The 14,589-nt window shown below is 31.2% G+C and overlaps 1 protein-coding gene across 4 annotated transcripts in view; it reads right to left on the reverse strand.

The window, feature by feature from the left end:
* ampd2a (adenosine monophosphate deaminase 2a) overlaps positions 1 to 14,584 on the reverse strand; it is a 25,230-nt gene extending 10,646 nt beyond the window's left edge. The window contains exons 1-5 of one of the 4 annotated variants that reach the window (XM_048181953.1): positions 14,358 to 14,584; positions 5,480 to 5,610; positions 4,245 to 4,375; positions 2,964 to 3,032; positions 2,765 to 2,876 (exon numbers count right to left, since the gene is read on the reverse strand). In XM_048181953.1, coding sequence (XP_048037910.1) covers positions 2,765 to 2,876; positions 2,964 to 3,032; positions 4,245 to 4,375; positions 5,480 to 5,610; positions 14,358 to 14,364 — 450 coding nt within the window. In that variant the 5' untranslated portion in view covers positions 14,365 to 14,584. Of the gene's footprint in view, positions 1 to 2,764; positions 2,877 to 2,963; positions 3,033 to 4,244; positions 4,376 to 5,479; positions 5,611 to 6,386; positions 6,593 to 11,490; positions 11,716 to 14,357 lie in introns of those variants that run through there. The other 3 variants (XM_048181951.1, XM_048181954.1, XM_048181952.1) reach the window with 3 other exon arrangements.
* Positions 14,585 to 14,589: the final 5 nt, after the last annotated feature.

The raw sequence follows: 14,589 nt of genomic DNA on the forward strand, positions 1-14,589 counted from the left end.
AGAAAACTTAAGAAATTTGAATATCTTGAGATAAAAGAATTTAATATCTTGAGATAATAGAATTTAATATCTTGAGATAATAATAAAAAAAATAGAGAAAACTTAAGAAAATTGAATATCTTGAGATAACAGAATTTAACCTTAGTGAAAACTTAGAGAATTGAATATCTTGAGATAATAGAATTTAATATCTTGAGATAATAAATAAAAAAAAATAGAGAAAACTTAAGAAAATTGAATATCTTGAGATAACAGAATTTAACCTTAGTGAAAACTTAGAGAATTGAATATCTTGAGATAATAGAATTTAATATCTTGAGATAATAAATAAAAAAAATTAGAGAAAACTTAAGAAAATTGAATATCTTGAGATAACAGAATTTAACCTTAGTAAAAACTTAGAGAATTGAATATCTTGAGATAATAGAATTTAATATCAAGAGATAATAGAATTTAATATATTGAGATAATAAATAAAAAACAGAGAAAACTTAAGAGAATTGAATATCTTGAGATCATACATTTAAGAACAAATCTTAGAGAAATTTTGCAGAATTGAACATCTTGAGAAAATAGAACTTAATATCTTGAGATAATACATTTTAGAACAAACCATAAAGAAAACTTAGAAAATTGAATATCTTGAGATAATAGAATTTAATATCAAGAGATAATAGAATTTAATATATTGAGATAATAAATAAAAAACAGAGAAAACTTAAGAGAATTGAATATCTTGAGATCATACATTTAAGAACAAATCTTAGAGAAATTTTGGAGAATTGAACATCTTGAGATAATAGAACTTAATATCTTGAGATAATAGCATTTAATATGTTGAGATAATAGAATTTAATATCAAGAGATTATAGAATTTAATATATTGAGATAATAAATAAAAAAACAGAGAAAACTTAAGAGAAATGAATATCTTGAGATAACAAAATGTAATATCTTGAAATAATAAAATGAATATCTTGAGATAATAGAATTTAACCTTAGTGAAAACTTAGATAATTAAATATCTTGAGATAATAGAATTGAATATCTTGATATAACAGAATTTAACCTTAGTGAAAACTTAGAGAATTTAATATCTTGAGATAATTGAATTAAACCTTAGAGAAAACTTAGAGAATTGAATATCTTGAGATAATTGAATTTAATATCTTGAGATAATAAATAAAAAAAATTTGAGAAAACTTAAGAAAATTGAATATCTTGAGATAACAGAATTTAACCTTAGAGAAAACTTAGAGAATTGAATATCTTGAGATAATTGAATTTAATATCTTGAGATAATAAATAAAAAAAACTTAGAGAAAACTTAAGAAAATTGAATATCTTGAGATAAAAGAATTTAATATCTTGAGATAATATATTTTAAAACAATCTTTAGAGAAAACTTAGAGAATTGAATATCTTGAGATAATAGAATTTAAATGAGATAATAAAAAAATTAGAGAAAACCTAAGAAAATTGAATATCTTGAGATAACAGAATTTAACCATAGTGAAAACTTAGAGAATTGAATATCTTGAGATAATAGAATTTAATATCTTGAGATAATAAATAAAAAAAATTAGAGAAAACTTAAGAAAATTTAATATCTTTAGATAACAGAATTTAACCTTAGTGAAAACTTAGAGAATTGAATATCTTGAGATAATTAAATGTAACCTTAAAGAAAACTTAGAGAATTAAATATCCTGAGATAACTGAATTTAATATCTTGAGATAATAAATAAAAAAAATAGAGAAAACTTAAGAAAATTGATTATCTTGAGATAACAGAATTTAACCTTAGAGAAAACTTAGAGAATTGAATATCTTGAGATAATTGAATTTAATATCTTGAAATAATAAAAATGAATATCTTGAGATAATAGAATTTGACCTTAGTGAAAACTTAGAGAATTAAATATCTTGAGATTCAATTCAAATTTTAAAACAAACCTTGGAGAAAACTTAGAGAATTGAATATCTTGAGATAATATAAATGAACCTTAGCAAAAACATAGCGAATTGAATATCTCTTGAGACAATAGAATTTAATATTGAATTTTAATTGATTGTTTTGATCAGTGTTTTAGTATTATTTATATACTATTATAATATTTATTCATATTTTGAGTTAAATAATAAAAAACTTTATCTGATATGAATTTATACTTTAACTTGTAAAAATCCATTAGTATATATAGAAATGTACATTTCCATCATAAACCTAATAAATTTAAAAGTGAAAAACGTGAACGGCTGTTCTTAATATTAGAATATTTGTATATCTGATAACAAATTTTAATATTACATGAAACACTTAAAATTTATCTTGTTTTATTTTAAGTAGTTTTGTGTTTTCCAGTACGAAAATCATACTAATTATCCTAAAAACAAAAATCATTCTAATTTCCAGTATAAAAATTATGCTAATTCATAATACAAAAATCAACTAAATTTGTTTTACATCTCATTAATAATTTCAATATTAGCTAAATTAAATATTGGAGGTTGAATTTACTTTTAACTGTTATGATCAGTGTTTTAGTGTTAATTATATACTATTAAAGTATTTATTCATATTTTAAATTAAGTAATGAAAAACATGTTGTTAAATGACACTGTAACTTGTTGAAAAGCATCAGTGTGTGAGTGTGCACACATTAGCTGTAGACTATCATTCATTGTTATCTTTTGGTTTATTGTCATGTTTTCACACAAACTAACTGAAGCTCTGTGTGAAGTGTGTTTCTCTCGTTCTCACCCCACACTTCTCCTCTCCTGAGATGGACACGCGCTGGAACTCTTTCTCAACGAGCATCTCGCGCTCCATGTGATGCTGGCTGATCGCGTCCTCTCGACTGTCCTTCAGACTCCTGCAGACGGACACATGTCATGAGAGACGGACAGACGGACAGAGACGGACAGAGAGACAAACAGACGGACGGACGGCAGAGACTCACTCCAGGTCGGCTGCGCTGTCTATTTTCATGAAGTCTTGTTTGGCTCGCAGCAGAATCTCAGGCTCAAGCCTTGAAGGACGTGAGGCAAAGCAGCAGATTTGGGTGAGTAACACACACACACACACACACACACAGAGAGAAGACAGTATGAATCACTCTGATTGATTTCTGTAAAGCACTTTCACTTAAATGCAGCAGAGAGAATCTGAAACTCTCCGTCGAGCAGAAAGAGTGTGTTTAAGCATCTGTAAGCGACACAAACCCAAACACACCCACACAAACGGATGAAACGCAGCCAAACTCTGTGATTGTGAGCGTCTGCGCTGTTTGTCGGGGTGTTTTGGGTCAGTGTGTTCGAAGCAAAGAATTCACACAGATCACAAACAGAACGCCTCAGCAGGTGCAGCACGATTACAAACGCTTCTGTGAGCAACATCCAGAAAAACACAAACATTAACCGTTCTCCACGTGTTATTTTGAGTGAATATAAGACTGTTTAAATACTCTGCAGAGTGTTTCCCACACCACTGACGGATCTACAGCGGCGTCGACTGATTCACACACAAATGACTCTTCTGAACTGATTCTTTTTATGGAATCATGAACGTTGAGTGATCCGTTTGAATCCGTTTGAATCAGCCTGATGATCTTTAGCTTCAGATTTTATACATTTACTTTACTTAAATTATAAGTTCATTTTAATAAATACATTAAAAATAGCTTATTAACAATAAAAAATAAAAATATTATAAATATCATTAGACTGTTTTATGTATTTATTATTATGTATTTATGTAGTATTATTATTGTTATAATTTTTTTTTTTGTCTAATATATTAATGTACTTTATTATTGTATGTAATTAATTGGGGTTTTATGACAGAACTTTAACTTGAGTCTGTTATTGTGTAGATTAAATTGACTAAATACTAGTATTAATAATATTAAATGATATTTTTAAATATTAGTAATATTTGTTAATGTTAATAATATTTAATTTATTACTAATTTTATAATTTGGTATTTAATTTATAAAGAATATTTATTACTGTTCATATCTCATATATATATAATATTTATTAAAAATAAAAGCAAAATATTAAAAAATACTATTGTAATTCCACAGTATTTTTTACAGTTATGATCAGTTATTAATGTATTAATGCTGTTGATGAATCTCAGTCACACTTCACATAATGAACAAAGCGTATGGAAAAATTAGTTAATTGCATTAAACCAGGTTAGGATGCAGTGTGTGTGTTTGTGTGTGTGTGTGTGTACTTGACGTCCTGACTGATCTGTCGCTCCAGACGGTGGCGTTTCTCCTCCAGCTGTTCTATGGGACTCTCTTCAGGAAACTCGTACGGAGCACAACGCATGTCGCTGTCTGTCAGACTCCTCGCCAGCAGCTCCTACAACACACACACACACACACACTCATATTACACACACATTACTTACACACACACACAGGTTACACAGACACACACGTTACACACACTCATATTACACACACACATTACACACAGACATGTTACACACACGTTACACAGAAATGTTATAAACATATTGCACACATTAAACACACACACACACACACACACACACACACACACACACACATTAAACACACACACATTACACACACTTAATTTTCACACACGCTTTACACACACACACACACTCTCACATTGCACACACTTATTACACGCACTTTACATACATGCATTACACACTTATATTACACAAACACATTACACACACGCGTTACACACAGATGTTATAAACAAGTTAAAACAAAGATGCAAACGTTACACACAGAAACGTAAAAAACATGTTACACACATTACACGTGTTGCACACACTCATATTACACACACGTTACACGAGTGTTACACACTCATTACACACACACACACATTAAACACACTCATATTACACACACGTTACATGCACATTACACACACATTACACAAACATCACAGTCATATTACACGTTACACACGTTACTTACACACATACAAGTTACACAGAACACTACACACTCATATTACACAAGCACGTTACACGAGTGTTACACACTCATTACACACACACACACACACACATTACACACTCATATTACACAAGCACGTTACATGAGTGTTACACACACTCATTACACACACACGTTACACACACTCATATTACACACACACTACACACTCACATTACACACACACATTCATTACACACACACATTACACACTCATATTACACAAGCATGTTACATGAGTGTTACACACACTCATTACACACACACACGTTACACACACTCATATTACACACACGTTACATGCACATTACACACACATTACACAAACATCACACAGTCATATTACACGTTACACACGTTACTTACACACATACAAGTTACACAGACACACACACACTACACACACTCATATTACACACACACTACACACTCACATTACACACACACACTCATATTACACACACACAAACAGGTTACACACCTCAGCGATCTCCTTGTATTTTCCGTCCATGGATGTGCGCAGGTCGATGGGCAGGTGTTTGTGGGTGACGGGAGTGCCGGGCAGGGAGCGCTGGGACACCAGAGGCCTCTGCTCAGCAGAAGCACACAGATCTACAGAGACGACACAGAGACTCGTGCATTTATTATTACGCTAATAATGATTGTGCCGTCTCAGTAAATTCATAAAAAACTCAAAGGAGGGATCCGAAGGTCACAGAGACTTTTCATGCCAGACAGGAAGAAAGTGCATAGCAACCAGACACAGCTCCCTAGCAACAGCATGGCAACCAGCCACAACTCCTTAGCAACCACATAGCAAAAACTAGCAATGCCCTTGCAAACACTCAGCAACATACTAGCAATCACCTAGAAATCCCTAGCAACCGCATGGCAACCAATCACTACTGCACATCAAATGTTTGATGCTCCTGTTTGTCCTGGTACTGTTTATTCCATCAGACTGTCAGAAAGGTTAAAGTTCATGGCGACAGTACAGCAGTGTGGAGTTATTAAAGTCTGTGGTGCATCTGCAGATGACACACACGCCCCTCAGTGTCACGAACACACACACTTCACACACACTCACTAGGATCCAGCACAGGTGACACACTCTTCATTAACTCAAACACTCACATTCTGTACATTTCATCGAGATTCACACTGAAACCGGTCAAATGAACAAGAACTTTCTGTCTGAACACTGAAGAGTTTGACTCGTGTCATGTGACACTACCGTGATCATGTGACACGTTTTCCACGACATTCCACTGAAACATCTCAGGACAGTGAAAATAAATACGTCTCACACACACACACACATATATACACAAACACACACACTGTGAGAATTTCCCATAACCACATGCAGAGGTTCCGGGACGCAGTACCTGATCTCTGTTGGGATGCTCAGGATAAAAAGCACTTCCTGTCCAACTGTACGTGCGTATGTCTCTGCTCCTACAGCCTCGCCGCAGCTGATTCTCTCAGTGTGTGTCGGGACGTTTGGCTCGTACCACGTTGCAGATGGAGGCGGGGGGGTCAGTGGTGGGACGCACCACTGTGTGCTTAAACACAACCCACCCCTGCGTTTACAGAGGAATCCTGGGAAAACCAGCATGAACAGACCTCTGTGTGTGTGTGTGTGTGTGTGGCTGCGTCTGCAATGCAACACTAGTGTATTGTGCACTACTGTAGTGTGTACTACACGAAACTCTACTCAATAATGAGTGTCTCAAAAGTAGTATGGAAGCCCATTACACACAAGAAAGAAAATCATATCATTTTGGTAAATCGTAATTATGACACCAGCACAAATTATGACATTTTAAATAATAATTATGAGATAAAAAGTCGAAATTCTGACATACTAAATCATAATTACGAGGTTAAAAAGTTAAAATCAACATAAATTGAAATTATGACATTCTAAGTCATCATTATGAGATGAAAAGTTCAAAATTGACAAAATTGAAATTGACAAAAAGTTGAAATTATGACATACTGAATCATAATTATGAGATAAAAAGTTGAAATTGTGACATACTAAGTAATATTTATGAGATGAAAAGTTCAAAATTATGACAAATTCAATTACGATGAAAAATCTAAATTTACTTAGTTATGGCATCTAAAGTTCAGAATTCTGACATACTATGTCATAATTATGATATTAAAAAGTGAAAATTGACAAAAAGTTGAAATTCTGACATACTAAGTAATATTTATGAGATGAAAAGCCAAAATTATGACAAACTGATAATTATGAGATTAATTAGTCAATTTTTTTTCAAAATTGACAGTTAAAAGTATGACTTTCTATGCCACTTTTTGTCATTTTTTGACTTTTTAATGTCATAATTATGATTTACAAGAGCATGATTTTTTTTTTAATCTGGCAGAAATGGGCTTCCATACACATGACCTCATTATCTTGAATGTTTATTCAGTCATTATAAGGGGACGAGAGGAAACGTAGCGCTCAATATGGCGGCTGTAGCCCCGCCTCTCAGTTGAACGAACCAATCGAGAGCCAGAACACATATTCACTGAACCAGCCTGAAAAAAATATTGTTTTGTGTGATTTAAGATTACAGTGGATGCCACTGTTGTCAGAAATTACTCCTGATTTGAATTTCATTTAAATGTAATGTGACGTCTTTTTTTTCTAGAAATTTCTTTGCTTAAGTAACAAGTGAATTAAATTGTAGATTTCTAGAAAGAAACATATTTTTGATGCACATACAATGTATCACTTTCTGAAAACTGTGTTCATATCTTTGGTGTTTTTAACCAAATATTTTTGCGCAATATGGCGCTCTAAAGCTGCTCTGGGTGCTTCCAAGATGGCCGCCGATCAGACAGACTTGCCTTACAAGAATTTAATTCAGCAGGTATCATCTGCAAATTGAAATATATGGTTCTTTTGCATTTTTAAGCGAATTGTGCATAAAAAATATTTTCTTCTAATTTCTGAACAACCAATCACAAACTGTTTAAGATAAGCCCCGCCCCTGAATGACACTTAAAAACAAAAGAAACTGCTATATTTCAGTCAGACAGTCTTTAACTGGACGGTTCTTGACCACAATAAACTGTGAAGTGAACTTAAACACACACAGAGAGAGAATGGGCTTGTGTTATTGTCTATAACTGAGTGTCTAGACTGAGGTTTATAGACTCACACACACGGGTTCATATTTAGAAGCTGTGACGGTATTGGCTGAACACACACATTGTGCCACTAATGAGAGATCTGTGTTCGTTCTGTGTGTGTGTGTGTGTGTGTGAGAGAGTCTTAAAGGCATCATAACCGCAGCAGACACAGTTGCGTGTGTGATACGGGTTGATCTCTGTGATTAACTGTCCTTTAAACTCTATAACCCTTCAGCCCAATGACTGCAACACTCCATCCAGCAGATGGCGCTCTAAAACAGAGTAACAGACACTGGTTTGTTTCTTATTTTATATAGTTTCCTCACTGTTCACTGACCTGCTGAGTATTACAAGTATTACAACTTTTTATTATGTTATAGTATTTAACCATATTATTATTTACAACAGATTTTGACTTGATTTGTTTTATAAATTTTCATTGAAATTCTGACATTAAAAAGCCGAAATTCTAACATAACTCAAAATTATGATATAAAAAGTCGAAACTGACATAGTAATATTAAAAAAATTGACAGTTCAAATTATGACAAATTGTAATAACATACAAAACAAATAAATCACATTTGAAATTCTGACATTATGAGTCCTATTTATGAGATATGTCGGAATTATGACTTAAAAAATTATAATTATGAGATTAAAAAGTCAAAATTTACAAAAGATACTAAAATTGACATACTAAGTCACAATTTTGACTTTTTAATGTCATAATTATGAAAAAACCTCGACATTTTGACATAAAAAGTCGAAATTGACATACTAAATCATAATTATGAGATTAAAAACTATGACTATGATTTTTATGATTATTATGATAAATTTGGAATCATAATAAGACCTATTTATGAGATGACAAGTTGAAATTATGACAAAGTTATAATTATGAAATTAAAAAGTTGAAATTCTGACGTTAAAACATTGAAATTACAAAATACTAAAATTGACAGTCACAATTTTGATATTTAATGTCATATTATGTCAAAATTATGACGTAAAAAGTAAATTATGACAATATAACAATTTTGAAATAAAAAGTCAAAATTGACTAAAAAAATTGACATTTGAAATTATGACAAATCTACTGAGTCATATTAGATGAAAAGATGAAATTCTGACATTATAAGTCCTATTTATGAGATAAATTGAAATTATGACTTAAGTTATTATGAGACTAAACGTAAAAATTATGAAACACTAAAACTGACATATGTTACAATTTTTACTTTTTTATATAATTATGACAAAACATTGACATTTTGACATAAAAAGTCAAAATTGACATACTAAATCATAATTATGAGATAAATTAGGAATCATCACATACTAAGTCTTATTTATAAAATGACAAATTAAAATTATGACTTAAAAAGTTATAATGAGATTAAAACGTCAAAATTCTGACATTAAAACTGAAATTATGAAAATTATGAAATTAAGTCTACTAAGTCATAAACTAAGTCATAATTGTGATATTTAATGTGATAATTGTCAAAATTATGACATAAAAAGTACATTATGACAATATAACTTAATTATGAGATAAAAAGTTGAAATTGGCATACTAAATCATAATTATGAGAATAAAAACAATGACTATGATTTTTATGATTATTATGATAAATTTGGAATCATAACATACTAAGTCCTATTTATGAGATTAAAATTCGAAATTCTGACATTAAAACACTGAAATTATGAAATACTAAAATTGACATACTGTCACAATTTTGATATTTAATGTCAATATTATGTCAAAATTATGTCATAAAGAGTAAATTATGACAATATAACATAATTATGAGATAAAAAGTTGAAATTGACAATCAAAAAAATTGACAGTTGAAATTCTGACAAATTTTGACATTATAAGTCCTATTTATGCAATAAGTTATTTTTTAATAACTTTATTATACTTAAAAAGTTATCATTATGAGACTAAAAAGTCAAAATTATAAATACTAAAACTGACATATAAGTCACAATTTTGAATTTTAATATCATAATTATGACAAAACGTTGACATTTTGACATAAAAAGTCAAAATTGACATACTAAATCATAATTATGAGATAAATTAGGAATCATCACATATTAAGTCTTATTTCTAAGATGACAAATTAAAATTATGACTTAAAAAGTTATAATGATGAGATTAAAACGTCAAAATTCTGACATTAAAATTGAAATTATGAAAATTATGAAATACTAAAACCGACAAACTAAGTCATAATTGTGATATTTAATGTGATAATTGTCAAAATTATGACATAAAAAGTACATTATGACAATATAACTTAATTATGAGATAAAAAGTTGAAATTGACAGACTAATTCATAATTATGACACGTCAGATTTTAAGAGATTTTGACGACTTGCATTTTAAGTTGTTTTATTTCTACTTTTTGACACAGGAATAAGTAAATAATTAGACTACAGTAATAAAAATATTATACGCATTATAATTATATTGTGTTGAAATATTATTTATACTGTTATGATGTTATATATTATTGTTATTATATATTATTAATATTGTGTTTGTTATTATTATTATATTTGTTTGATTAATTTTTATTAGTCACAGTATTAGTAGTATTTATGCTGTTAGATTTGTACAAAGTTGTCTTGTGATCTAAACGGATGTATTTTCGTCTTTGTTTTGGACTGTTACGCTTAAAATATTATGTTTCCCGCTTATTTTTATTGATTAGGTAAGACACATTTTTTACAGTTCCTCGTGGTTTCGTCTGTTTCAGATGAACCATAAGGTTGTAGGTTCAACCCATTACTCGCGTCATAAACCGTCCGTGTCACACGCGTGTGTCCGTTTACATGTAGAGCTGTGTTCCGTGTTTTCCGAGGCAGGACACACACGCTCTTGAGTAATTCATGAGCCCTCGCATCACACGCCTGGACGAACACTTTCCCAGAATCCCACGTTCTCGTACTCCGCATTTATCATTAATATATTGATGCGTTTGGGCCGAAAGAAACCAAACTGCCTGGAAAACAGCGAAAGTTTCTGTTCTGAGATCAGTTTCACGCTGACCCTCACTAATTCATAATTACAAACCACATCATGTGCGTTTGACCAGTGTAATGATGATGAGAATTATTATAAAAATACAATTATTTAAATAAAAATTAAATATTTATTTTCACATTAATTCCAGTTTCAGTTTAACTAAAACAAAAACACACAAAAAAGAAAAGAAACTCTCAAAGCGGCCTGAACTGCTCTGAAGATACTGTCCCGTATCACACCCCACCCCGTCTATCTCTCTGCCCGTCTGTCTCTCTGCTGCAGTGAGACTCACCCGGGCTGGTCCGGCTGTGTAAACTGCCTCTCTTGACTGGTCTGCTTTTGCTTTTGCTCTGCGCCGGAGCCGCGCTGGGGTCCGACATGCTGCCGCCTGTCTGCCTGCGCACCGGACGGATGGAGAGAGGGACGGGCACGAGTGCAGGGAGACTCTCTTATCAGAGCAGGAAGATAGGGACAGGAGGCGGGGCTTGGGGATCTCTTAGCGCAGTAGTGGAGGCGGGGCCACTCCCTTCCTACATCAGCAGAGGGGAGGGGCTTAGGATTCCCCTACAACACGCTCGGCCTCACTCTGATCTGTTGCTGCGGCAACCATGCAGCAAGAATTGCATCACTGAGAGAGTGTGCACGGCAGCATACTATTTCTGCAGTATGCTGACTGCGTGCAGCAAGTATTCTAAAATAAACTGTACTTGTTAATTTTGACAAAGTGTGCAGTATACAACAGAGCACACTGTGTTTGGGATAATATTTCCCACAATGCAATGCATTTGGCAAATTAACACATATCTTCGTCTCATTCGATCAAACTGAAAGCGTTTATCATAGCATACTACTTTGTACTGTTTCATATACAATTTTCTTTTAAATAGTATGCATTATGTTCTGCACATTTAGTCGATTTATTCGATTCGATTTTATCAGCATATTATTTCATACTGTTTTTTTATATACAATTTTTAAAATATTAGTATGTAGTATGCATTATGTTCAACACATTTACTCATTATTCGATTAAACTGACAAAAGATTTGATCATAGCTTATTTCATACTGTTTCATGTACTATTTTTGAAATATGTAGTATGCATTGTTTAGCACATTTACTTATTCGATTGAGCTGACAAAAGATTTTATCATAGCATACTACTTCATAATGTCATACTTTTTAAAAAAATAGTATGTAGTATGTATTGTTCAACACATTTACTCATTCGATTGAACTGACAAGATTTTAGCATACTACATACTGATTCATATACAATTTTTAAATAATAGTATATAGTATGCATTATGTTTAGCACATTTACTCGATTTATTCGATTCGATTTTATCAGCATATTATTTCATACTTTTTTTATATACAATTTTTAAAATATTAGTATGTAGTATGCATTATGTTCAACACATTTACTCATTATTCGATCAAACAGGCAAAAGATTTTACTACTACAATGCTGTCATTTACTATTTTTTAAATAGTATGTAGTATATATTGTTGAGCACATTTTATTATTTGCTCAAATTAATAAAAGATTTTATCATAGCATATTTTATATACTATTTTTAAAAATAATAGTATGTAGTATGCATTATGTTTAGCACATTTATTCATTATTCGATTAAACTGACAAAAGATTTGATCATAGCTTATTTCATACTGTTTCATGTACTATTTTTGAAATATGTAGTATGCATTATGTTTAGCACATTTACTTATTCGATTGAGCTGACAAAAGATTTTATCATAGCATACTACTTCATAATGTCATACTTTTTAAAAAAAATAGTATGTAGTATGTATTGTTCAACACATTTACTCATTCGATTGAACTGACAAGATTTTATCATAGCATACTACATACTGATTCATATACTATTTTTAAATAATGGTATGTAGTATGCATTATGTTTAGCACATTTACTCATTCGATCGAACTGAAAATATTTTATCATAGCATACTACTTCATACTGTTTCATATACTTTTTATATAATAGTATGTAGTATGGATTATGTTCAACACATTTACTCATTCGATCAAACGGGTGTCATACACTTTTTTTTTTTTAAATAGTATGTAGTATGTATTGTTCAGCACATTTTGGCAAATTAACACATTTTTTTCTGATCTTGTCTCATTCGATCAAACTGAAAGCTTTTTTCATAATATACTATTTCGTACTGTATCATATACTATTTTTTTTAAATAGTATGCAGTATGTTCTGCACATTTACTCATTCGATCAAACTGACAAAAGATTTTATCAGCATTTTATTTCATACACAATTTTTAAATATTAGTATGTAGTATGCATTATGTTTAGCACATTTACTATTTATTCGATCGAACTGACAAAAGATTTTATTATAGCATACTACTTCAAACTGTTTCTTATACTTTTTATATAATAGTATGTAGTATGGATTATGTTCAACACATTTACCCATTTCGATCAAATGGGCAAAAAATTTTACTACTTCATACTGTGTCATATACTATTTTTTTTTTTTTAAATAGTATGTAGTATGTATTGTTCAGCACATTTTCTCATTTGCTCAATTTGATAATAGCATATTATTTTATATGCTATTTTTAAAATAATTGTATGTAGTATGCATTATGTTCAGCACATTTTTACAGACCGCACAGTCAACACAGACTTATACACAGACTACTTCCTACTAAGACTACTAAGTATATAGTATGTAAAAAGCAATATGTCAAAATACTGACAGTCCGTTAAAGAAGCTGATAATCAGATCTAATGTTCATGAGGACTTTAAACTCTGTTACACTGAGAACTTTGACCTGAGTAAACATTCACCTAATCAGAAGAATTCTGAACCAGAATTATGTAAAAAACAAAAAAAAAAAACAACAAAAAAAACCGGTATTGATGAATTTATTAACGCGACTTCAGTCCTAATATAGTGCTAAAGAATGAAAACATCACAAAACAGATTCAGACCTGTGCTGTGTGAAAATTCGTGTATTACCTCGTAATGTCGTGTGAACTACAGTGTGTTATTGCATTATTGTTTGTTGCGTGTGTAGTATGGATGAATGGTGTGCGTGTTTGCAGAATTGCTAAGAATATTGAATAAAGTTGTATGATGTTAGACAGCTGTTATTCTGGACTCACTCGACATGTCTGTAGATTCTGGTCCGGTTTTGATCCCAACTCAGCTGCTGATGAAAAGATGAAAATTAATAATAATTATGGCAAATACTTTCGGTAGCCTATTTAATATTAGCTGAACTGCTTAAGTTCTTCCGTTCATCCAGATTTCAGAGTCTGACACTCGTGAAGAAAACTCGCAGTGGATTCTGACCGTTTGAGTTTTTCAGGAACTTTGATAAAATTTCGCTGAGAA

This window comes from Megalobrama amblycephala, linkage group LG2, assembly GCF_018812025.1.
Source record: "Megalobrama amblycephala isolate DHTTF-2021 linkage group LG2, ASM1881202v1, whole genome shotgun sequence".
NCBI classification, from domain to species: Eukaryota; Metazoa; Chordata; class Actinopteri; order Cypriniformes; family Xenocyprididae; genus Megalobrama; species Megalobrama amblycephala.